Here is a 27,063-nt window from a genome sequence, read left to right as displayed (position 1 = left end):
CTTAAGTTTATACGAGTGTGTTTAAAACCTTTCCAGTAGTGATGGTAATTTACATATTTTTCAATAAAAATAAAAGCTAGAATACTCAACCTTTTTTGACTGTAATAAAACAGAGTATAAACTTTTTGACATGTTTATAAACATGGTATCTAAACTCTAGAAGTTTTTAGTAAAAGTGCTATATCAACATCAGAACACAGCTAGGACATTCCATAAACACAGTGGACAACTGACACCCAATGATTCCTAAAAGCTCAACTCGAGCAAAAAACACAGACAGTTGCATTTGTTAGTCAGTGAATCTTCTCGAGGAAGTTAAAATAAGACAAGACTTACTATAATGTTGATAGATTTTATTAGGTTTAACTTGGTAATAGCTGTACCAGTAACACATAAATTAAGAAATACCAATGAGAGATGATGGTTTGGCAACAATAATCACATCAGTAATACATCTCGACATGCTCTATATACTAGAATGCCAAATCACGAAGCCGCACTTAGCAAATGTGTACAAACACTTCTTCTTGTGTTTGTAAAATCCCCTTTCCTCATTTATGAATAAACATATGAAATGGTACACTAAAACATTCTTTGACGAAATTCTTTCTACGACCTGCTATTTTCTATTCATATGTAAGCAGTCTTCAGTAATAGCTAAAGACCAGCTTTTTTTCCTTCTAAAATAAATTGCCCCTCACTTTACCACAAAAAAAAGTGTGATTATATTTCAAATATACCTTACTGTTTAGAAAACAACAGAAAACATGAAATAAAACTGCTAAAAAATTTGTCACAAAATGATTTCAACAACCAAAAGTTGAAAATCAGAAGCATCACAGCATTTCACAGTGAAACTAGACCATTACATGAAAACCAAATACATTCCTAATCTCTCAAGAGTCCCTAAAAGACAATGAATAGTAATTTGGGACACCTCAATGCTTTCCTGTCAAATTAGGATATACTTATCATTGGAAATATTGTAAAGTAGATATATCAAGAATTGTTTTAAGAAGAGACAAGCATATGTATGGCCAACTTGTGATACTTACAGGGCTGTCTATCTATAATAATAATAATAATGCTTCAAGAGCATTTTTTTTTCACATGTCAGGCAAGTTAGTGAATGTAACAGAAGTAAATCCTTTGCAGAAATTTCTGACTTTACAGCATTCATCAACAAGCTGCATAAAAAATCCCAAAATAGTGTTTATTTGTTCCAGTCTAAGTATCAAGACATCTATGATGCCTACTAGTATGACATACTTTTCTATATGAAAATCACTACAAATTGGCAGTTCGTACTTGACAACTATTTGGTTTTCATGTAAGGAATGAAGCATGGCTCAATTTCACAACATATATGGCATAAAGTTTAATAAATGAGAGGAAAAGATCAAAGTTTTCACTTTTGTGGTTCAAAATTCTTTCCACTAAAAAGGTCCTCAAAATGTTGAAATTTTACAAATGGGTATAAAAAAATTTAAAATACATGTCAAAATGATATAAATATATATATTAATTCAATGAAAAAACTTCAGTTTTATTTATAAAATGCATTGTTTTTCAAATGAATCTACACATCTCAATGCCTTAAATCTAAGCTCTTTGGTGGAAACCAAAACTAGGCTAAGGAGTTTCAAACTGGGGACCATCCAGGGTTGTTAACTGCAAAATATAAATGTCTTTGTGGCAACATACTATCTGCTGTGAAATCTTTCAAAAACAATTTTTGTTTACAAGCATGGTTATCACATAACAAAAAGGCACATTAACTGGAGCTTACAAGCCTTTGGTAAGTCCCAATAGAGTTTCTGCAACAATCCCTTACCAACATAAACAGGACTGCAAGAAAATTGTTGTTTTTTTTTTCATATGAATTCAACCGTTATTTTTTTTTTTTAGATCTGAATATATTCGACAGCGAGTTCAATTCCTAGTCTGTGAAAGAACAATAGTTGTAATACTGTTAAACAGAATTTTCTCTGAAAAGGATTTCAAATATAGACATACTGAGCTTTAATATATAGTACCAAATTTACACATCATTTCTACAGTGTCCATAGTATAATAATAATAATAATAATAATAATACTCTTTATTTCAAAAGTGAAAGAAGTTAAGTAATTTAAAAAGCTTTTCACTGTCGTATCTGTACAATTTTATCAGGAAACTGTATATAAAATGGCAAATAATTGTTCACTTCAGTTTCTTTGAAAGATTTCCCCTGGAGGGAGAAGCAAAAAGAGCTGATGAAAGGCAGACGTAGAAAGTAGAGATAGAACACCAGTAGCACAATAGAGGTCACAATGAGGACAGCAACATGTGATGGGGGAGCCAATGCTTCATAGTAATGCCTTCAATATTTACTGTAGACCTGAAATATACAATCATACATTAAACATTTTAATTATAATGACAAGAACTTGCAGCTAGTTTTTTTCGAAACCACTTCTTAGCATCTGTCATGACATCATGGCATGAAACCTAGTTAACGAGCAACACAATTTCTGATGAACATCTTCCAAATATTTTTTTGTTTTGGGTTTAACGCCGTTTTTCAACAGTATTTCAGTCATGTAACGGCGGGCAGTAAACCTAACCAGTGTTCCTGAATTCTGTACCAGTACAAACCTGTTCTCCTCAAGTAACTGCCAACTTCCCCACATGAACCAGAGGTGCAGGACTAATGATTTCAGACACAACGTCTTATCAAATAGTCATGGAGAACATACACCCCATCCATGGATCGAACTCTTGACCCCGCGATCCATAGACCAACACTCTTACCTACTGAGCTAAGGGGGCGGGCCCAATAGATTTTATCACATCTAGTAACTTTCCAGCTTTTAATATTGGAATAAGACCCTAGATGCTGTTCCTAGCGTATTTCAGGCACAGACTGGCACCTGGGTAGAACCATCTTCAGAAACCTGGCTTGACAACTTCCCTAAATATCTAAGAAAATGCTGACCAACAGTAAATAATTACTGAAATAAACATAATCAATTAAAAAGTTAAATTTATAGTAAGCCCTCTAAAATGCAATAAATCAAAAAGATGAATTTAATCCCTCTATTTGCATCATGTAAAGCAATGGTTCACAAGAAATTTACCTTCAGCAAGTTTGTGTGGATCAGCTGTCTGTAGTGGAGGTCTGATGTGTGTCTGAAAGCCTGGAGGAGGATTGTGTGTCTGTGGGGGCCAAACTGTATCTGAAATATTCACTCACAAATACAACAACTAACTTAAAATCACTACATTAACTTATTTCACTGATTTCACATTGCAAAACTCATATCCTAGAAACAAAAAGAAATCTATTTAAAACAGAAACCTGATTTCATATTAACATAGAGTTTCAAGGTAACAGGAGCATGAGTTGATATATATACATGGTTCATACAGAATATCAGAGACAAAATTCAGGTACTTTTCAAGGACTATTTACAATTTTTCAAGGACTATTTTTTTTCAAAACCGTGACCTAATCTGAACAACTTTTAACAAGTTTTTATTGTGTTCATCATGTAATGCAAAAATAAAACAACCATCACTTGTCACACCTTTGAAAATGACGTAATTGGACTGTTAGATTGATGTGATTCACTATTTTGCTGATGTTTAATGCTTTTCTTGTGACTTTTTAGCGCACTCCCACTGTTCATACGTTAAGAATTTTGTCATACGACGTCATATACCCTTCGTTCAGTCTGCTTTATAGCGCTTCAGCCACTGTTTATATTCGTCCTTTGTCTCCCACTTACTTGAGCTAACATGTTTATTTTTCTTACTCATTTTAAATTCACTGGAAACACTCGCAAACAGCAAAAAATTGCGAGTTATTATTCACCGGAATATTTAAACGGAAATATACAAACGGTGATAAAGTAGAAATAGCACTCTGTGTAAATATCGATAAAATGCGGCCGTAGACCACTACCATAGCATACAGGGAAATCAATGAGTGACCCAATCCAGCAATTTCAAGAATTCATTTTCATTTTGTCCGATTTATTTCAAGCCTAATTCATTTTGCAAAGCAAAGTTACGGACAGAATGTTTTCAAGGAGTGAAAGGTCAAATTCAAGCAGATTTTTTTCTTCAAAATTCAAGTACTTTTCCATTTTTTTTATGGTTTTTGTCATTTTCATGGACTACCAATGAATTCAAGGACTTTTCAAGGCCTGTGCGAACCCTGTATATTCAATGCCAACAAAAACTCAAGACTTTAAATTGTATTTGTGCAAAACTTTCATTTTATAAAGTGTGAACATTCGACTATGTTTGTTTTGTTAAAGTTACTGGCATATTTCTGGTCATACAACAGATTTGTTGCTTTTGGTTAGTAAAGAAAGCCAACATAATCCATCTTGTGCTGCATTTTAAGTATGTACACTTAAACAGAAATACCATCCACCTATGTTGAACCACTGGCTTTTCTGCAAGCCAGCTAGACAGCTTTCTCCCTGGAAAGAATCTGACCTTGAGCCCCACAGTGAACTTAATTACTAGGTCACCATATTTTTTACTACAGTTAAATAATGAAAATTTGGGACTGTGAAATGCTGTGGTTTTGGGAAAATCAGCTATATTGCAATATAAATTCTTGGGATTTAAAGTTATGAACATAAACTGAATAGGAAATTTATTCACTTGGGATTTATTTTGCTGGGTTTAACATCACACCCAAACAATTATACCTAAATCAAATGGCAACTTTCAACATTTTGATGGGGGAGGAAGACCTTTAGTGACCCCTCCCTCCCCACAAATATTATTTCAAGCAATAGCTGGCACCTCGGCATAACAACAAACCTTTCATAAGCCTGAATGAAGATTTTCTCATATCAAAGATTTTTATATCCCTAGCAGGGTTTAAAACAACAACAGTGAGAGGAAAGCGACTCCATGCCAGCAACCAGAACCATACAGCCCCTTTATTGGGATAAATTTTGAGCTGTCAAGAGACAGCACCCTGTGGAAATTAGAACTACCATTACAGCAATTTATGTCCAGATGTGGATGGATTATACTGAACCTATTGTAATAATATGAAAAGGGACATAATCAGTTTTCTGCAAAAATAATGCATCTTTGTCATATGATGTGGGTGAAGATATTGAACAACTATTTTAAGTTTGAATCGTCCATACAGTAATAATAACTGAGAAAGCGCAAGTACATCATACCTTTAGCCTAAAATCCTATGTAATAAGGAGAATAATTCTTAAAATATTGCCATTATTGGTGTAATAGTTGTGGTTCTTGTATCATTTGATTAGGTTATGATGAGTAACTATTTCAAATGTGAAACAAATTCATCCAGTTAAGGTAATTCTGCATGTCTGGATCAAACTTTTTTCTAAAATGTAGAATTTGATTAAACTAAGATTTTTCAAAACTTCAGACTGATTTTAAAAATTTGGACATCACACATTTTTCCATAATGGGAGTCTATAGGAAAAATATAACTTTCAAAACATTCTCGCGAATAGAAATTTTTTTACAATGTAGATTTTGATGAAACTTCTCATAACTGTAAATAAACATATGGTCTATAATGTGGTGAAATAAAATATATAGGTCTGTGTGCTTATTTTTGAAATATTTGACCATGATTAAAGTGAACTGAAAATTTCACGCTATTTCTAGACATTATTTTGAATTATTTAACATGTCATATATTTTTATATCATATCCTGACTTTAGAAATGTAGGAACAGTGCCATTTTAATAAATTTACTCACAGGTTGTCATAAATTCATAAAATGATTTTCATTTCCGTATGCCAAATCCAGGCTTTATTCTAAGTTTTCCGGATAAATGACATTACGCCATCACTTCCGGTTTATTAAACATGCAGAACTACCTTAAAGCAAGAGAAACTGCATCAAAACCAGGATGTGTACACCAATGCCACTGAAAACAGGACAGCTCTAAATTTATTTTGTGTAGTTGAACTAATAGTAGCACCTACTAAATATTAATGATTTCATGGTATGAATCCGTCAAAAGCTCTCTGTAAACAAGGCTACTTACTTCTTACTGGAAACTGGTGTACAAATGGCAATCTGTGGTTGGCTGTATCAAGGTCTGTTAATTGATTTATAGATTTGAGCCAATGTGGATCTTGTAAACTATTACCTGAAAATACATATAGCACAAATAGTAAGACATACCGGTTTTCTTAATAAGTACTGAAGATTTGGTGTTTTTAGTATTTTTTCGATCACTTTCACTCTTTGACTGAAATACTGTGCAGCCTTATTTGCATTGTGTAACTGGTCAAATAACAACATAACAGCTATTAATCATGTTTGCTGTTAATTATGACAGTAAAAGATAAACCAAATGTATATTACACATATAACTTATATTACATGATAAGCTTAGAACTTTTCATAAACTTATATATTTCACATAAGAACTGAAATTATTTTCTAACTTGGTAGTGAAAAGTGAAGAAAATACCACGAAAATCAAAGCAATTGTAATCAAATCCGTGATAAAATCTGTAAAAGATCCTTTGGAAGTATAGAATGCAACCAAGCAAAATAATAGTAGACTCGGTTTGACTGAGTCTGTTCATGTAAACATTCCTTTATAATTAGAGGAACAAACAGTATAAATCAGTTTGCTTAAAAATGTCTCCCTAAACAGCTAAAACAAAATTAAATAACATAAAAAAAAAAAATTCAACAAAAATAGGCTTAAAATATGATTTATTATGAAATACATGCTGTTCGTAACCTCTCCACAACAGTTTATAAAATTCCTACTTTATAAGTTTGTTTGTTTGCTACTTCAAGTACTCTTCCAAATTTTACATAACTACGCCAGAAGACTCGGAATGAAGCATTTTTTCCCAGCTGTTTTCAATATTAAGACAGAAACAAGAGGGCCATGATGGCCCTATATCGCTCACCTGTTATCATTGCACTTGAGGACAAGAAGGTCCTCAGAAAAAATATCTAAGTCCAAAGGACAGGAACAACTAGAACTGTCACAGGAGTGACTCATACCCCCACCATACGGTCTTGTCACAGAAGAATGGCAACCATAAGAAATCTTAAAAATACTTTGGAGTACTTCATCCTGGGCTTCCACATATAAGTAATACTAGTATAATACTAGTATAGTAATACTAGTAAATATATTAAATCTCTAATATTAGAGATACACTAAAAGTGAATACAAAAAAGTGTCTTACCGGCCCATGTTACCACAGAAAAATGTTTTTACTTTTTTCATAGGACTTATAATAAAAAAGTTAGAAAAATACCTAAAATATTGAAAATCTAAAAATAGGATTTCTAAAAATAGACTAATTCCTGGAATTTAAGGGGAAGAAACTCAGTACAAAAGTTAAAAAAAAGGTTACTTCCCTTTGGCTCTAAGCCAATCAGAATGAGATATAGTGAAAATACATCAAAATTAACCTTAAATTCTAGGTAAAAGGGGACACAATTCAAGAAAAATTAGTGTCAGAGTTATGCACCTTGTGTCACATGATGTGGGTGATGAGGTGGAACATCTATTTTAAGTCTGAATCAAATCCATTCAGTAGTAACTGAGATATAGTGAAAATACATCAAAATTAACTTTAAATTCTAAGTAAAAAGGGGCATAATTCATGAAAAATTGGTGTCAGAGTTATGCACCTTGTGTCACATGATGTGGGTGATGAGGTGGAACATCCATTTTAAGTTTGAATCAAATCCATTTTGTAATAATTGAGATATAGTGAAAATACATCAAAATCAACCTTAAATTTGAAGTAAACGGGGACATAATTCATAAAAAATTTATGTCAGAGTTATGCACCTTGTGTCACATGATGTGGGCACATGATATGGGTGATAAGGTGGAACATCTATTTTAAGTTTGAATCAAATCCATTCAGTAGTAACTGAGATATAGTGAAAATACATCAAAATCAGCCTTAAATTCTAAGTAAAAAGGGGCATAATTCATAAAAAAAATGGTGTCAGAGTTATGCACCTTGTGTCACATGATGTAGGTGATGAGGGGGAACATCTATTTTAAGTTTGAATCAAATCCATTTAGTAATAACTGAGATATAGTGAAAATACAACAAAATTAACCTTAAATTCTAAGTAAAAGGGGACATAATTCATGAAAACTTGGTGTCAAGAGTTATGCACCTTGTGTCACATGATGTGGGTGATAAGGTGCAACATGTATTTTAAGTTTGAATCAAATCCATTTGGTAATAACTGAGATAATAGATTTCGGGACGCGACGGGACGCGACGGACGCGACAAAACTGACTCTAATATACCCCCCTCAAACATGTTTGGTGGGGGTATAACAAAGGAAAGAAATTTAACCAAAAAGAAAAACAGAATTCTTACAAGGTACAGATATTTAAACCATAAAAGTGAAAAAAGTGGATATGTACAGATATGTCAAAATACACCTAAAAATTGGAGGTACCATCCATGTTGTACCACAGAAAAGTGGTCTCGGTTTTTCCCTACGGCCAATTATAAAAAAGTTACTAAAAATAGGCTATTTATAGTAACGTAAAAGGGAAGTAATTCAAAAGCAAATTATTGTAAGTTAACAAAAGAAGGATCTGCCAAATAAATCTGTTAACATAAATGAAATTTCAGATCAGTATCTTCATTAGTTACAGAGATATACCTATTTTAATTTCAAAAATAAAGGGAGGTAATTTGACATAAAATCAGTCCACAGTTATCTACCCTGGTTGGCTCGGTCCAACTAATGACAATAATGAAATTTCAGATAAGTCCTGAAAGTACTTACTGATATAAATCCATTTTGACTACAATCTGGGCAGGTAATCAGATATAAAACTAGAACTGTCACAGGAGTGACTCATACCCCCACCATACGGTCTTGTCACAGAAGAATGGCAACCATAAGGAATCTTAAAAATACTTTGGAGTACTTCATCCTGGGCTTCCACATATAAGTAATACTAGTAAATATATTAAATCTCTAATATTAGAGATACACTAAAAGTGAATACAAAAAAGTGTCTTACCGACCCATGTTACCACGGAAAAATGTTTTTACTTTTTACATAGGACTTATAATAAACAAGAGGGCCATGATGGCCCTATATCGCTCACCTGTTATCATTGCACTTAAGGACAAGTCTTCAAGATCAAAAGATCAAAATAGAAATCAATCAAAAGAATTATGAGAAAATATAGTTGAAATTTTCTTTAAGTAACTTTAAAAACAAGATCTGAAAACTTTTTGTAGAGGTCCACTAGGCAATGCTACATGTCAAATATCTAAGCTCTTCTGGTTTATTTTTAGAAAATTTTGAAGATTTTTCTATTTACAATCAAGTAACCCCATGGGGCAGGGTCAATTTGACCCCAGGGGTCATGATTTGAATAAACTTTGTAAAAGTCTAATAGGCAATGCTACATGTCAGATATCTAAGATCTAGGCCTTCTGGTTTATTTTTAGAATTTTTTTTAAAGATTTTCCTATGTAAAATCAAGTGACCCCTAGGGCGGAGTCAATTTTGACCCCGGGGGACAAGGTTTGAACAAATTTTGTAGAGGTCCACTAGGCAATGCTACATGTCAAATATCTAGTCTCTAGGCCTTCTAGTTTATTTTTAGAAAAATTTTGAAGATTTTCCTATGTAAAATCAAGTGACCCCTGGGGCGGGGTCAATTTTGACCCAGGGGGTCATGATATGAACTAATTTTGTAGAGGTCCACTAGGTAATGCTATATGTGAAATATCTAAGCTCTAGGCCTTCTGGTTTATTTTAAGAAAACTTTTGAAGATTTTCCTATGTAAAGTCAAGTGACCCCTAGGGCGGGGTCAATTTTGACCCCCGGGTCATAATTTGAACAACTTTAGTAGAGGTCCACTAGGCAATGCTACATGTCAAATATCTAAGCTCTAGGCTTCTGGTTTTTGAGAAGAAGATTTTTTAAATATTTTCCTATGTAAAATCAAGTGACCCCTGGGGCGGGGTCAATTTTGACCCCGGGGGCCATGATTTGAACAAATTTTGTAGAGGTCCACTAGGCAATGCTACATGTGAAATATCTAAGCTCTAGGCCTTCTGGTCTATTTTTAGAAATTTTTTGAAGATTTTCCTTTGTAAAATCAAGTGACCCCTGGGGCGGGGTCAATTTTGGCCCCGGGGTCATGATTTGAACAATTTTAGTAGAGGTCCACTAGGCAATGCTACACGTCAAATATCTAAGCTCTAAGGCTTCTGGTTTTTGAGAAGAAGATTTTTTAAGATTTTCTTATGTAAAATCAAGTGACCCCTGGGGCGGGGTCAATTTTGACCCCGGGGTCATGATTTGAACAAACTTGGTAGAGGTCCACTAGGCAATGCTTCACACCAAATATCTAAGCTCTAGGGCTTCAGGTTTTTGAGAAGAAGATTTTTAAAGTTTTTCCTTTCGGTTGCCATGGCAACCAGTGTTCTGCATGGAATTCAATTCTTTGAACAATTTTGAAAGGGGGCCATCCAAGGAACATCCCTGTGAAGTTTCATCAAAATTGGCCTGTTGGTTTAGGAGGAGATGTTGTTTAAAGGAAAGTGTGGACGGACGCCGGACGGACGCCGGACGGTGAGCGATCACAATACCTCATCCTGAGCACTTTGTGCTCAGGTGAACTAAAAAGTTAGAAAAACACCTAAAATATTTAAAATCTAAAAATAGGATTTCTAAAAATAGACTAATTCCTGGAATTTAAGGGGAAGAAACTCAGTACAAAGGTTAAAAAAAGGTTACTTCCCTTTGGCTCTAAGCCAATCAGAATGAGATATAGTGAAAATACATCAAAATTAACCTTAAATTCTCGGTAAAAGGGGACACAATTCAAGAAAAATAGTGTCAGAGTTATGCACCTTGTGTCACATGATGTGGGTGATGAGGTGGAACATCTATTTTAAGTCTGAATCAAATCCATTCAGTAGTAATTGAGATATAGTGAAAATACATCAAAATTAACCTTAAATTCTAAGTAAAAAGGGGCATAATTCATGAAAAATTGGTGTCAGAGTTATGCATCTTGTGTCACATGATGTGGGTGATGAGGTGGAACATCTATTTTAAGTTTGAATCAAATCCATTTTGTAATAATTGAGATATAGTGAAAATACATCAAAATCAACTTTAAATTTAAAGTAAAAGGGGACATAATTCATAAAAAATTTATGTCAGAGTTAAGCACCTTATGTCACATCATCTGGGTGATGAGGCGGAACAACTATTTTAAGTTTGAATCAAATCCATTTAGTAATAACTGAGATATAGTGAAAATACAACAAAATTAACCTTAAATTCTAAGTAAAAGAGGACATAATTCATAAAAACTTGGTGCCAGAGTTATGCACCTTGTGTCACATGATGTGGGCACATGATCGGGGTGATGAGGTGGAACATCTATTTTAAGTTTGAATCAAATCCATTCAGTAGTAACTGAGATAAAGTGAAAATACATCAAAATCAGCCTTAAATTCTAAGTAAAAAGGGGCATAATTCATAAAAAAAAAATGGTGTCAGAGTTATGCACCTTATGTCACATGATGTGGGTGATGAGGTGGAACATCTATTTTAAGTTTGAATCAAATCCATTTAGTAATAACTGAGATATAGTGAAAATACAACAAAATTAACCTTAAATTCTAAGTAAAAGGGGACATAATTCATGAAAACTTGGTGTCAAGAGTTATGCACCTTGTGTCACATGATGTGGGTGATAAGGTGCAACATGTATTTTAAGTTTGAATCAAATCCATTTGGTAATGACTGAGATAATAGATTTCGGGACGCGACGGGACGGGACGGGACGCGACAAAACTGACTCCTATATACCCCCCTCAAACATGTTTGGTGGGGGTATAATAACTCTGGAAACTACGAATGGATCTGATTTGTCATGGAATCCAAGATTTATTGTTGTTGAACATATTTTGGAAGTTTGTATCAAATAAAACCATAAATGAAGTCTCTTTATGGCTGCAAAAGCCAAAATAGCCAATTCTGGACATTTAAGGGGCCATAACTCTGGAACCCATCATGGAATCTGTCCAGTTTAAGAAAGGAACCAAGATCTTGTGGTGATACAAGTTGTGTGCAACTTTGGTTAAAATCAAATCATAAATGAAGTTACTATTGTGCAGACAAGGTCAAAATAGCTAATTTTGGCCCTTTCAGGGGCCATAACTCTGGAACCCATTAGGGGATCTGGCCGGTTCAACAAAAGGAATTGAGATCTTATGGCAACACAAGTTTTGTGCAAGTCTGATTAAATTCAAATCATAAATGAAGCTGCTATTGTGCAGACAAGGGCAAAATAGCTAATTCTGGTCCTTTCAGGGGCCATAACTCTGGAACCCATAATGGAATCTGGCCAGTTCAAGAAAGGAACCAAGATCTTATGGTGATACAAGTTGTGTGCCAGTTTGGTAAAAATCAAACCATAAATAAAGCTGCTATTGTGCAGACAAGGTCAAAATAGCTGATTTTGGCCCTTTCAGAGGCCGTAACTCTGGAACCCATAATGGGATCTGGCCAGTTCAAGAAAGGAACCGAGATCTTATGGTGATACAAGTTGTAATTTTGGTTAAAATAAAATCATAAATGAAACCACTATTGTGCAGACAAGAAATTGTTGACGGACAGACGGACGAAGGGTGATCACAAAAGCTCACCTTGTCACTATGTGACAGGTGAGCTAAAAAAACAATGAAGATGTCAATCATTGTTTACAAATATTCTACTGTTTTAAGATCGTATTTCAAATTTACATCATCAATTCTACAGGTATTTGAACATTGTGACCAAAAACATAAATACAAAGTTTTGTAACTTTAATACAAAGTTTTGTAACTTTAATACAAAGTTTTATAAGAATGTGTCAAAGAAGAACACTTCAAATCAGATCTAAGCCAAGTACACTACATAGAAACTACAATTTAAATTCTGCTGAACACAACAATAAATACAAACCTTTACAACAGCGTGCAGTTAATATTACCACAATAAAATTTCTCAGACATGTTTTGTCCAAATGCATCTCTGATAAGATGTATTGACACCAGTCAAAACTCCTCAGAATTCCAACAAAAAGCATTGCAGAGCAGATCATGTCAAAACACGACAGGAAAAAAGTATCACCAAAACCATTTTCTGTGTGATTGGCTGGTGATGGTTTCAGACACAATACAAGAGGGAGAATCTAAACAAATGCAATTTATTTGTAAATGATTCTCCAAACAAGAAAACTACCCCTACATACTTCTTCACAATAAATTTGATACCATGTTTGTTCCTGCTGCTGTTGTAGAGAGGTAAGAATATGAAATGATTTCATGGACAAATGAGTGATAAACAAAACATGAAATAAAACTAAAAAGCTGCAACTCCTCTACCTCCTAATAAACAAGCTTCTAGTTCCCCTCATTCAGAATATGGAATCCCGAGTATTTCCGAACCAATGAAAAGCACTTTAACATGAACATGAATAAGATTAATGTGATTCAATGAAAGTAACTGTGTATGATAGAACTCTCTGACTTGATGATGATGATGATGATGATGATGGTAGTAGTCGTGAAAAAGAACATGAACAATGTTAGAAAACATCCTTGTATGTGATGATGATGATAATGGTGATGATGGATATTAAGTGACAGGGATAAGGTTAGACTGAGGTGTATAATGGTATATGGCAGTGTCTGATGGTACATACCATCTGAGAGATTGCTTGAAGTGAGAATAGCAGGGTCGTACGACATCCAAGAGGACGGATCTGTGCTTGCTGTCGTGCCTGACCAGTCTGAAACACACACCAGCCAATCACACACTGTGTTACATCAACAAACCAATACCAGCGTTTACACAGAACCAATCACAGTGCTTGTAACATCAGATATATTCTGTGAACCTATCACTAGCAGCTCTTTTATATTAACTTGATTACATTGTAAAAAATTCACTTTTCCAAAAGACAACTTTAGACATCAACAATCATAATAATTTTTAACTGCTTTTATATGCTTTCCAAATGATATTCTATTTTAATAAAAAATGTTAAGAAAGAAAAACTGTTCTGTTCAGAATGTTTTTCAGAGACTTTTTTCTACTGTCAGAATTTCAATATTCTTTTTTATCCAAAATTATTTTTTATATTATATTTCTCAACCCTTTATGATTATTATTCTTTAATTTTCATTCCGTACTTTCTTTCCATCTTTTAGTGATTTAAAATCTTTTTCAAAAATTCAATGATGCAGAAACCTTACTTTAGGTGATTTAAAATCTACATTACAACACTTATATGATGCAGAAATGTTGAAGACTCTTTGAAAATACCTTAGTTTCTACAGTAACAGTTTGCAAACTGCTACGGCAGTTTAAAACTACTACTGTAGGCTTACTTATTTTAGCAGTGTACTAATAACAGCGCTTTTAGCGCTATCGCACGTGCGCTAATTCATGTCTGCGCATTAATTTGTCCAAGAATTTTCATGTACATTTTCGTTTGATGATGTTTTCTTCGAACTTTTGCAAATGAATACTCTTGAGAGTTTGCACTAGTTATACTGCTTGCTAATATTTTAAGGTTCATGTGATATTCCTGTTTATTGTTCATATTATTATTTTAAATATATGATCATGCAAAATAAAATATTTAAGCTTGTAGTTTGTGTTTTTTCTCATTTGATCAAGTTGTTATCGATTTCCGTATCACCTTCGGGCATGTCCGTTGTTGCAGTCGCTCGTTTACGGAAAGGTGTGAACGTTTGTATTAAGACAAAATGCATGTAGGACAAAGGGGATTCAGTGATTAAAATGTGTGACAATCTCGTTTTATTTCAGCAGTTATAACTAGTATACAAAATATAAAACACGCAGATTATTATAATTAAATACAATAAGACAATACAGTTACGTAGGCAATATTATACTTTATATACTGTACGTAAACATAAAGCTACATCACAGTTGAAAGCACCATCGAAAAAATACAAGTCAGGGCTCTAGCTAGGTCCCAATTTTTGGGAGAAGTCACTTCTCCCTCAAGCTGATTTAGGGAGAAGTGGGGAGACTTTAGGGAGAAGTGGGAACTTTAAGACTTTTTCTACCGCAATGATGTTGAGTGATTCGAAAGGTGGCTGTAATTTTCTTGATAAAAAACATTGATGTGACCATTCATTTTCTTAGTTAGATCATTTCCAATACAGTGGTTATCGTTTTGTTACAAAATTCTGAAAAAAGTCGTTTTCAAAATTCAAGCCGATGCTATAAATGTAACCCGCCGAATTTTGGTTATATCTTGTACATGTATGAAGTGTTTATTATTAACAGCAGCAAAGAAGTAGAAGTGTATTTATTTTTTATAGCTCTTTGCACCGAGTCATTCACCGAGAAATGTCAGTATCTCACTCGAAATATAAAACTGAAAGTAAAATGTGTACAGTAATCTAGAAATACATATTCAAATAAATTCATCGATGGAAGTCAATTTAACGTAGTTAATACATTACATGTCGTTCTTTTATCATAGATAACAAATAATTGTGTACCATATTCAAATTAATCGCATGGTTAATCAGCAGTTTCTTAAATAAAACATTGGGTTTTTTTTAGCACTCGAACCTGTTGACAATTAACGGGAAGTGTCAAAGACGTAAGCGCGGCGCTGATTGGCTTAACACAATAGACTCTGGTGTATCGGATAATTTGATTCGCTTTCACACTTCTCGGGATAATCTCGCAAGTACCTGAGGTAGGCGGAGCTTAAATTATGCTGCCGGCGTGTGTTTGTGTATTCGACACTCATTATGACACGGTGCAAATTGTCAACAGTCTGGGTAGCAGTAATTAGCGAATGCGGAAATCAAAGAAAATCGGGCGACTTGCATTTCGCTTTGAGGTTAGATCTAAGCGAAGTTTGAAGTTCTAGAGCGCCTATTTCGCTCAAGTCGCCCAGTCGCGAGAGCCCTGCAAGTATCATCACGGCACACTATCTCAAAGTCATACTTCGTTAATCCAAATCAAATCTCATCGTCATCCCTTTCATACTTCTTATGAAAATGTATTTGATCATTGTTAAAATCATATTTCAAACATTATATACTTGACCGTCAGATGTATAAGTAATTACACTTCAGTTGGGAGAAGACCTCTATAAGCTAGGCTTTCAGTCGTATCCATTTTCAAATTGATTGTATCATTGTTAATGTTAATACCTCTGTTGTAATCATACCAATTTGTTTGAAATAAAATATGTTTAAACTAAAGTCATACTTGGTACATGTTTTAAAGATTTTAGCTAACGGATTTTTTCGATTGCTTCCATTAGACCTGTAAGGCTACACCCTGTCATGACTGACACTTTTTTCACATTTCTGTGTGCATCGACCAGCCAGGCAGCATCGATAGGTTTAAGTCTACTCAATTTTAAGTTTACGTCAAGATTTTCAATCTTGATTCCTTCTGCGGGGGCATGTTCAATTTCATCACTGTACCAGCACTGGAAACTTTGTTTGATATTTCGCTTGAACTCATCATTCCCAGATAGATCGAGTGGCTGCAACTCGCTGGTACCACCAGCAGGCACAAAACGGACCAATTATCGCATTTTCGAGAGATTTACGGTATAACACTTAAGTAAATAATTTCAATTAAATCGTACTTTCTTTAGCCCGCTGACAGTGAAGAAAGTTTATTTCATAATCAGTATGACGTATAATTACAGCAGAAACATTACATAAAAATTTCCGACGGTTAAGTTTATTTCCGAAAATCTTTGTGAATCTCTGTAAATCTCCGAGAACCTCATCTCGGACAGCGCTAAAATCAGAAATTTTCAGTCTCGCGAGAGCGCTAATTCACGTCCACGCATTAATTAGATATTTCACCAAAAATTGCGTTTGCGCTAAATTTTTGCTGCGCTAATAAATGTATGCCTACAGTATGCTACTGTACCTATGTCTACAAACTACTACTAGTACATTATAGCACAGTATTTCTTTGCCTGGTTCCCTGCACTAATTCTATGCTACATTATGCACAAGATTTCCTTGCTGGAATGACCTTCAGTTTACCAACTACCACGTTTTACAAAATAATTCATACTTGTATTTTTCTGCGAAGGATTATGTTGTGTATTTGTTCGTATGTCATTTTGTGGTGCACCAAAACTGATGTTTATATTTGGTAACAATGCCCTTAATCCATCTTGCCAATCTTTTACATTGAAAACATCATTCTGAAAAAGACAATTGAAACATTTCCTAAGTATTTTCAACGGATGTAAAATGCATCAACAGTTTTCTGGAAATTCAGTCAGTAACTGTAACATTTGCCAGAAGTATACTAGTTTTAAGTTTTATATTCATATTTTTCCATGGAATCATTATTTGTGGATGACAATTGATGTGGAGTTTGTGGTCATTCAAACTTACAAAATTAAATTCAAACAAACATATAAAATTCCTCAGGATTAATGGTGCTCTTTTTAAAAAAATTCTGAGAACCATAAATTTTTGTAATGCAATGTTGTGGGTTTGGCCCCCCTAAAAACAGGACAATACAAGAGCTGTCAGTGGACAGCGCGCGCGACTATTCTCAGTGCTTGATAGTATAATATATGCTACGAGTAAAACTTAAACATTACAATAAGCATATTCTAAGTCGAAAAGGGGCCAAAATTCAGTCAAAATGCTTGATAGAGTTGCCTCCTCCTTTTTACAGACTGGGGTCATGATGGTAAACAAGTATGCAAAATATGAAAGCAATATCTCAATGGACTTTGAAAATATTTGGGGTGGTACGCAAACTTTAACATTTATTCTAAGTCGAAAGGGGCCATAAGTCAGTCAAAATGCTTGATAGAGTTGCCTCCTCCTTTTTACAGACTGGGGTCATGATGGTAAACAAGTATGCAATATATGAAAGCAATATCTCAATGGACTTTGAAAATATTTGGGGTGGTACGCAAACTTTAACATTTATTCTAAGTCGAAAAGGGGCCATAATTCAGTCAAAATGCTTGATAGAGTTGCCTCCTGCTTTTCACAGACTGCAGTCATGATGGTAGACAAGAATGCAAAATATGAAAGCAATATCTCAATGGACTTTGAAAATATTTGGGGTGGTACGCAAATTTTAACGTTTGTGTGATGCTAACGCTCAATGCCAACGCCGGGGCGATTAGGATAGCTCCCCTATTCTTTGAATAGTCGAGCTAAAAATTAAATTTTCGATAGACAAACATAACTATCTCTGCACAATGAACGAAGTTATCTTTTCCCATTTCATACAGTAAACAGCCAAAGTCATATCGGTTTAGTTTATTGCTAGTGCCATAAGCTTATTTCCCAGAATTTATCAACAAATATAGTTTTGGGTCTAATATCATGTCATGAGACATTTAATTATGATTTGACAATCATGTGATTAATCAGCACCATACACACACACCAAGTCTTCTAAATCAGAGGCATAAAAATGACTTTATAGTAAACAAAACTCGTCCATAAGACAGGGCCCTTGACTATTCAACAAGTTTTATGTTAAACAAGGACCATAACTTGGCAAGATAATTTTCTAAGTCAAATAAGGACCACAATTTGTACTAGATGCAACCAAGAGTTATCTAACTTGTGTGTGTACGTACATTTGATGAGAAGGATATATCTTTTGTGAAGTTTCAACCATTACTGAGAAAAAGCTCAACAATTGTTTCCATGGAAAGTTGAAACAAACTTTTTTTAACCGGAAACGGCAATAATTTACATTAAATTCAACCATGAGTTATCCAACTTGGTTATTTTAGTAGGTCTGACTGTGTGATGTTTTTATCCAATACATACAGTTGTTACTAAGACCAAGTTTTGATGGTTAGTTGCACATAAAACTTTTACCAATTTTCTATGTTGAAAAAGTGCCATAATATGTAACAATTTTAACAAGAGTTATCTTACTTAGTTATTTCAGTAAGTCAGATGACTGGGGAGCATTGAGTAAAGTTTAGATACAGCGTGATAGTTAAAATGCCACTTTGCAACTATGTGTTGCCCTGCTAAAAGGTTCTACTAATATCATAACGTGAAGTTTACCTGTGAACGAGACTGCTGTTGTTGGTGGATATCTTTGTTAGCACCACCTAGCATTGAGAAATCATGAAACATATCTGGATACGTAGAATTCTGTAAAGGTTGATTCATTAAACCCATCATACGACTAGTCAGTACATCTGAAAGATTAAAACATTTGTCAAGTATACAAATAATACCCCTGAATTTACTTTTAACCCAGGATCAAAATTACGTTGATCTATACAAAAAAAGCCCAATTCAAAACATCAATGGATCCAAAGCACACAACATTCAAATCAAAAGTAAGCAGAAAATCAGTTTCAAAGCAAGTGCAGTTTAACTGCTTCGAGGCCCAAAACTAACAAGAGCTGTTTGTTGGCAGCGCCCTGGACCATTCAAAGAACTGATGGAAGTATGGAGTCAAAATATTACTAGATTTTCAGACAGAAGAAGAAAAATAGATAAGACAAACAATGTACATGCATTTGTGGATTTAGACAAGTCTTGCACTATATGGCAAAGTGCGACCAAGATAGTAAGAAAGTGTTCAGTTTCAAAGCCATATATCAACAGTTTAGACAAAATATTGAATGGTATGCGAAACTTAACTAATTTCTATGTCAAAAAAGGGCCATAACTGAGCTAAAGTCCTTGTCATAGTTATGTAGTCTTGCTAAATTGTAGACTATAATGGTAAACCAGTGGTCAAAGTTTCAAAGCCATATGACAAACAGGTTAGGCAAAATATGGACTGGAATGAAAAATTTAACTGATTTCCAAGTCAAAAAACGGCCATAATTCAGTCAAAATAGTTGACAGTGTTATGTACTCTTGCCTACAGGTAAAGACTGTTATAATAAGCAAGTGTTCAAAGTTTCAAAGCCACATGTCAAATAGTTTTTGCAAAACACTTTGTAAGAAATCTGAATCAATTTCAAAGTCCAAAAAGGTCCATAATTCAGCCAAAATACTTGACAGAGTTATGTACTCTTGCTTACAGGTAGCTACTGCTATGATAAACAAGTGCTCCAAGTTTGAAGTAAATATCTTTGATGGTATACAAGTTATTACCATTTCATAAAAACTTTAACCAGCGCTTGGGTGAGTAGAATAGCTCTCTTTATTCTTCCATGAGTAGAGCTAAAAATATGTTCCACTGCGTTTCAATGACACTAGTTACATATTCAATGACTTACTGTTAGTGTTAAAGTTAATTAAATTTAGCGGGCACAGAAGGCCAAAATCACAATGTTTGTCATCTGTGGTTGGGATTAATGAATATTACCAGACTGATAAAATTTTGTAAACACAATATTTAAGGAAGAGCCTGGTATTGTATACCTGTCAATTATGTAATCCAGGGCCTTTAAATAAAAGGTTCAAAGTTATAATACTGGCCTCAAATATCACAGCTTTTTTAACCCTTAAACCTTGCATACACGACTGGGTTATCTATTATAATGGAGAGAGAAAAATCACATTTTTCATGTCCACTTTTTTCCTTGAACATTATTTGATTTTAAATATTCTTAAAATGAATGGTACACTGACAAATTTGTATACTTCAATTCATCCAATTAAATATAATTTAATACATCACAGTACCATAACACTACAGGTCAGTAATCTGATTATAAGCAGAGCAACAAACACAAATACAATAACAACACCCTTTATCAAAGGAACCTTCATGCTGTAGGTTGAATAACTTTCGTGTAAGGTTTCTGAGAGATAACTGTCTTACTAATCTTATGTAATAGCCAGCTATCATACTTTTAGGGACTGAAATGAATCACAATATTAAGAAAAACAGAAAAGATATAACTGTATGACTCGTTATACAGTAATATATACTTACCAATCTTATTTCATCAGATATTTCAATGTTTCTACTATTATAACTTAAATTTATAACATACACAGTGAATAACTACACCTTCCCACAAATATGTAATTAACCCCCTCTGGACATTGCTCACCTGCAGTCGGCCTATATTCAGTAACATGTCCTACAGTACAGGATCTGTCTTTTTTCATCAAAGGTCTTTTTTTTAAAAATAAAACTTTTCACAAAATACAGTAAAACACTGCTGGCTTGAGCACCAGAGCTCTCTTGAGCTATTCATGTGGAGCCTGGCTGTTCCTTATACTTTCTATGTATTGCCTCGGAATCCTGAATAACTAGCATTTTGCTCAGCTCACCAGCAATCAGTGCTTACTTTAGTCTACATACAGTCAGTAATATTAACCAGTAAATCTGTAACATATTTTTACAGTTTATCTGAAATCCTAGACCTACTGTAGATGTATGCAGCCAGCTGTATGTTTTGTTTTTTTCACAGAAACCAATTGAGCTTCTAATAAATTAAGAAATAAAAAAAAACATATTCAAGAAGTATAACTGTAGTCAGGGTCTGTAAAAAGAATTAGAGCTGCTTTTGGGAAAAGCGCATATCCCCCTACAACTGCCTAATCATCTAGATTGGCTTTTCTTCTTCATTATGTATCCGAGTCAACCATGCACCAAGACCTGTATCACTGGCATTAGTATTTTTAGTAATTCAAGGGCCATAATTCCGAAGTGCCTCGGCCAATTTGGCTAGTTACCGAACTTAATGGCAAACACATTTTGTTCAAGTCTGGTGAAGATCGGACGAGAAATGTTCGACTTAGAGCGCGGACAAGATTTGTGACAGACAGACACACACACAGACAGGAGTAAATCAATACGTCTCCCACCACAGTTGTGTGGGGAGACATAATTATGCAATACAGTGGTATAGATTTTGTTGTGGAAGCATGAAATTCCTAGACAATAATACTAGTGTAGTAAACCCTTCTGTTATATAAGCTCAACGTTAACAAGCCTAAATTGATGTCTGTGAAAGCAACAAGCTTACAGCATGGTATATCCATTCAAATTTTTAAATTCAGAACTTCTATTGCCACAGATCTGTGATAAATCACACACAATTTGTCATTTTAGATTGTCACTTAAGAGTAAAAACTGGATTCAATAAATAAATAAATATAACAATGCACCAATGTAACATGATTTACCTGTATTTGTGACCGACGTGTGATTTGTACGCGACTGGGGAATCTGTGTACCGCCTAATTGGGACTGTGGTGCAATATGACTAAGTGAAAACCCTGAAAAAAGTGGGCACCCACCCTTTAAATTAAATAGGTCTACACTAGAACAACATAATGTGACTGTATACTAAAACCAAAGTCTAAGATGTACAATGTATATGACTAAACAACACAACATTCAAGTATTATCTATCAATAACTTGCATTTAGGGTAATTGTTTATAAGGAATTTTGCATTTCTTAAAAAAAAAAAAAATTATGAAATCTTTTCAGAGAAACTACTCCAGATTATATTAAAGCTAAGGTAGAAGGATAGTGCATTTCTAGGACAGAATTGTTTCTCAAGCAAAGTTGTCAAAATGAAATCCTCAAAACTCGCCACCAGTTGCAATATAAAATATACGGAAATTATTGCTAGATAACATCAAATTGACATGGTCCGTCTTATGCTTGTGAGAATTTTGTGTATTTTTTACATGTACATGTATGGTTACATAATAAAACTCTAGAAATGACTGTCAGAATATTTTTTTTATATTTAATTCATATTTAGAAATAAAAGAAAGTACTTTCTTTCTTAAACAAAACAAAAATCTGAAGGCGAGCTCATTCATAATATTCTGGGAAAATAATACTGTAAATAAATTACAAAAGCAATAAAAGCTATTATGTTGGAATATATTCTTTTTTTTAGAACTGACTTTGCTGGAGAAAGGAGAAATTCTATGGCAACAAAATATATCCACAGACATCTCAATAACTTACCTGGGGGGAGATTTTGTCCTATGTTGTTATGCATCTGTCTAGAGTGAGGCTGGAAAGAACTATGTGACGAAAATCCTAACGTACTGTGTTGTTGCTGTTGTTTTTGGCCGTTTTCTTTTTCTAACAGATCTGCTAAACCTCTAGAGGATTCTTCAAGTGGATCGAAACCTGCCAATGATAGAAATGTCTTTTTTTAAATTTAAATAAAGCATTCTTTTGATTTTTTTTTTTTGTATTGATATAATTAATATCTTTAAATCAGTGAACATCCTGTTTTTGATCTGCAGTAGTATGAAGGGTATGTGTGCAACATTTTTTATTCCAACCCTTTCATAATTTTATTCCATAAACTGAAATATTGACAGGATAATTATGTACATATCTAGAAGTTGGTGTAGTTATATTTTGTTGAGTTTAACGTCGCACCGACGCAATTAATAGGTTATATGGCATCTTTCCAGCTTTGATGGTGGATGAAGACCCCAGGTGCCCCTCCATGCATTATTTCATCACAAGCAGTACCTGGGTAGAACCACCGACCTTCTGTAAGCCAGCTGGATAACTTCCTCACATGAAGAATTCAACGCCTCGGGTGAGGCTTGAACCCACATCTACGAATGGCAAGTAATTTGAAACCAGCAACCTTAACCACTCGGCCACGGAGGCCCCGGTGTAGTTAGAAGGTTCAACTGCAGTTTTCATCAGTATTTCGGTTATTTGATGTTTCTCTGAATAAAACGCAAGTACTAGATTAAGCACCAATACTGACATATTGTTCCTGAAATATGTCCCAGTACATACTTGTTACTTGCATGTTTCACCAGATGAATTCAAGGTGATGGCAAAATTACTTCAGAGATCTTTTATCAAACTGGCAAGAAAAATCATCTGCCTCAGCCAGAGATTTCATTTGCCACCTCTGCAACAGTAGTATTGCACTCTAACAACATAGTCACTCAGGGTATGTCTTTGAAAAAAGACTGCTTGTAAAAATTAGCAGCAATTCACTAATTAGTGTTAAAACTGTTAAGTACCTAAATCATCATCTTGCCAATCTTTGCTTTTATTTGTGTTTGTGGTCTGACCAAAACCAAATGCGGCTTGCCAATCTGTAGTTGTGTTTACCGGTATTGTGTCAGGAATCTCTGTTGTTTGTATCTCTGGTGCTTCTGAAATTCAGATTTTTCATGTTTCTTCAATGTATTTTTACCACTTATTGATTCAATTTATTCAATGAATATATTCTAGAATATATTTTGCAAAACCCTTCCAGACCTAATAGTGCCAAAAACTTTAATCAGGTAAGGCCTAGCACTTACTTCAAATCTCCAGGCTAGGTAATTGACACCAACATTTTTTTAATTTTCTACATACACCTGAGCAAAATCATTCAACACATTTTAAATAAACTTTCAATACATTCAACACCAACAGATACTCATTATATTTTCTTATACAACAGTGAAGTAAAAGAATAAACTAGATAAAATTTTGTATCAAATTTTCTACCTGGTTGCATGGGAGGTTTTGGATTTCTTGCCCCGTGAAATCCATTTATACTACTAAATAATGAAAGATTGTCTGTATTATCAAGACCCAGTGCTTTTCTGTTTATGATACTGTGAGAAGTTGGTTGTTGTTGTCTTGGTGGAGAAGTTGTGTTCACTGGAGGAGCTGTAACTTCTGTTGTGTATATGTTCTGTGGCCTGAAGCAACAAATATATCTTAGAGAAAATGCATAAATCATAAAAAATAAATTTTTGTAAGTTTTATTCTTGGCCACTTTAATCACTGAAACAAATCCAGTATATTAACTTACATCAATGCATAATTTGTAAGAAGTTAATGAGAAAAAGGTCAATATACATATTAATATATAAGCATTTAACACCCTTTTTTCCCCTTTAAACAGAAGTTTGACACAACATAGTTCTAAATAAGAACCTAATTCAAAATCCTATCAAAAGTTTTGAAAATATTGTGTTTTGATATGACAGCGAGGTTTAATCCCTCATCTATGTAAAAGTAAATAGTCCGTCTTCTCCCTGTATGTTCTGGCCTCTAAATACATACCTATGTTGTTGCTGTTGTTGTGTCTCTGTATTTTCTGTAGTTCTGTGTTTACCCGGAGCTTTGTTGTGTTCTGGTTTTGTTTTCTCTGGACTTCTTTCTGTATTTGGAAGCTGTGTTTTATTTGCGTTACCACCACTTTGTTGTAGTGACGGCCACGCTTCATTGTTGGCTGTATGTGGAGGAATCTGAAACAAAATGTACCACAACCTTTAACATTTTCTTCCTCTCTTTGCATTATGATCCCTTTCTATTCCAAATTAACCAACAGGACGAAATCTGGCAACACACCTTTTATTGGGAGATCTCTATCAAAATGAACTTTTACCTCACAAACAAAAATTAAAAGTCTCCAATCATAGCACTATCATTTAAAAAAAAAAAGATAATTCCATTGTTTACACGACATGCAGACATTGTAGCAGAGTATTTGCACATGCACCCCCTCACCCCACCAACCAAGCCATTGCAAGGTATGGATGTAGTTCTTCCTGCAATCCAAGTGACATAGTTATCAACTAACACATAGTTTTTATTACCTGTTGTGTGTTGTGGTTGTGTATATTTTGGCGTGGTTGTGTAGACTGTGCTGGAGGACTGTGTTGCACACTCTGTGGGGGACTCTGTGATGGCTGTATCACTTGTGTAGGTGAACTTGCTTTTTTCCTGTAAATTATACTACTACTTTATTGGCATTTAAAAGAAAGAATTTAAGATTGGACAATAAATAAAGGTTTTGCAGACTTCTTTCTACACTGACCATAAGGAATCAGCTGTTTTCTAGATAAAAATCAGACAAGCCAGAGGCTTATCAGGGTTGCTAGTAAATATCACTCATATAAATGTAAATTCGTACCGGACTGGTCAAACTGGAAGTCAACGTTATATGTAACAAGGAATGAAAACCTAAAATAAAATTTTGTGCCAGATAGTGACAGACTAATAGATGTTGAACAAAGTGAAAGTTGATAAATTTCAATGAAATAATAAAGCTGTCAGTTACAGCTGCTAAGCAATACTGAAAATACTTTTATCGGCAAAAATTATGTAATCAAATTACATGTTAAAAACTGGGGTGGATTAGTCTAAGAGTTTATCTGCTTTGCTGAGTTTAATGTCACATGGAACACTGTGTTTCAATAATATTTCTGTATTATATGAAAGTAAATTCACCTAGATTCCTTACCAGTATCAACTTGTTCTTTACAAGTAACTGACAACTTCCTCACATGAATCAGTTGCGGATGATAATTGACCTAAGACCTATCGTCTTCCACAAATCATTATTGATAATAATATAATCTTGCTGTAAGTTTTATACAGGGGTATTTAATCTCTATCTATGGACAATAATTTTACAATTTCTAGCATGCAGATTACCTAGAAGTTGATGAAGTTCTGTTACTGGCATTATTCTGTGCTGTATTTTGGCTGTTTATATACTGTTCTAAAAGCTTTTGTTCATACTCTTGATGTTTACTGCAAAGAAATTATAAACGTTACAAAACCATTTACAATATGCTGAAATCAAATTATTTACAATGTTTTGTACTGCATTTGACAATCTTTCAGTTCATTATCTTTGTTCCTTCTTTTCTCTCAGAATATGATTAATGCAGGAATAATTTTCCATCTGTGAAGTCCACCAGGCAGACATGGAAGATAAATAGCTTTAAACATGTCCATGGCAGGGCTTCGGAAATTTGCCGGTTTGTCGGTTTTGGACCGATTTTTTACTTTTCAGACCGATTCATAAAGTGAAAAAACAAACAAAATCGGTCCCGTAAAAATGGAGAAAAGTATAAATTTCTGTCTGATATCTCAATACACCATCTACTGCCAAGCAGGAAATTGTTGGTCGCACCCTCAGATAATCAATAAACGTGTCAAACAGTCTGACTGTCACTTTGATAATCGGTCCGTAATTAGCACATGACGCAATCAGTACTAGTGCGGCACATCCTTTAATGTTTGCAGACAGCCGACTGCAATGTATTAAACATTTTTGACTGGTTTCCAAATATGTCTGACTGGAT

The 27,063-nt window shown here is 34.2% G+C and overlaps 1 protein-coding gene across 4 annotated transcripts in view; it reads right to left on the bottom strand.

Moving 5' to 3' along the window:
- Nucleotides 1-2,274: 2,274 nt before the first annotated feature.
- Nucleotides 2,275-27,063, bottom strand: part of LOC123537189 (CCR4-NOT transcription complex subunit 4-like) — a 37,516-nt gene continuing 12,727 nt past the window's right edge. Inside the window, exons 10-22 of one of the 4 annotated variants that reach the window (XM_045320814.2) lie at nucleotides 26,408-26,506; nucleotides 25,567-25,693; nucleotides 25,031-25,215; nucleotides 24,467-24,663; nucleotides 23,992-24,126; nucleotides 22,958-23,125; nucleotides 22,157-22,249; nucleotides 19,118-19,254; nucleotides 17,133-17,265; nucleotides 13,741-13,827; nucleotides 6,046-6,150; nucleotides 3,120-3,218; nucleotides 2,275-2,380 (exon numbers count right to left, since the gene is read on the bottom strand). In XM_045320814.2, coding sequence (XP_045176749.2) covers nucleotides 2,370-2,380; nucleotides 3,120-3,218; nucleotides 6,046-6,150; nucleotides 13,741-13,827; nucleotides 17,133-17,265; nucleotides 19,118-19,254; nucleotides 22,157-22,249; nucleotides 22,958-23,125; nucleotides 23,992-24,126; nucleotides 24,467-24,663; nucleotides 25,031-25,215; nucleotides 25,567-25,693; nucleotides 26,408-26,506 — 1,576 coding nt within the window. In that variant the 3' untranslated portion in view covers nucleotides 2,275-2,369. The remainder of the gene's footprint in view (nucleotides 2,381-3,119; nucleotides 3,219-6,045; nucleotides 6,151-13,740; nucleotides 13,828-17,132; nucleotides 17,266-19,117; nucleotides 19,255-22,156; nucleotides 22,250-22,957; nucleotides 23,126-23,991; nucleotides 24,127-24,466; nucleotides 24,664-25,030; nucleotides 25,216-25,566; nucleotides 25,694-26,407; nucleotides 26,507-27,063) is intronic. The other 3 variants (XM_045320815.2, XM_045320816.2, XM_045320817.2) reach the window with 3 other exon arrangements.

The sequence above is a fragment of the Mercenaria mercenaria genome, chromosome 17 (assembly GCF_021730395.1).
Source record: "Mercenaria mercenaria strain notata chromosome 17, MADL_Memer_1, whole genome shotgun sequence".
NCBI lineage: Eukaryota > Metazoa > Mollusca > Bivalvia > Venerida > Veneridae > Mercenaria > Mercenaria mercenaria.
This window is presented reverse-complemented; position numbering and strand designations above follow the sequence as displayed.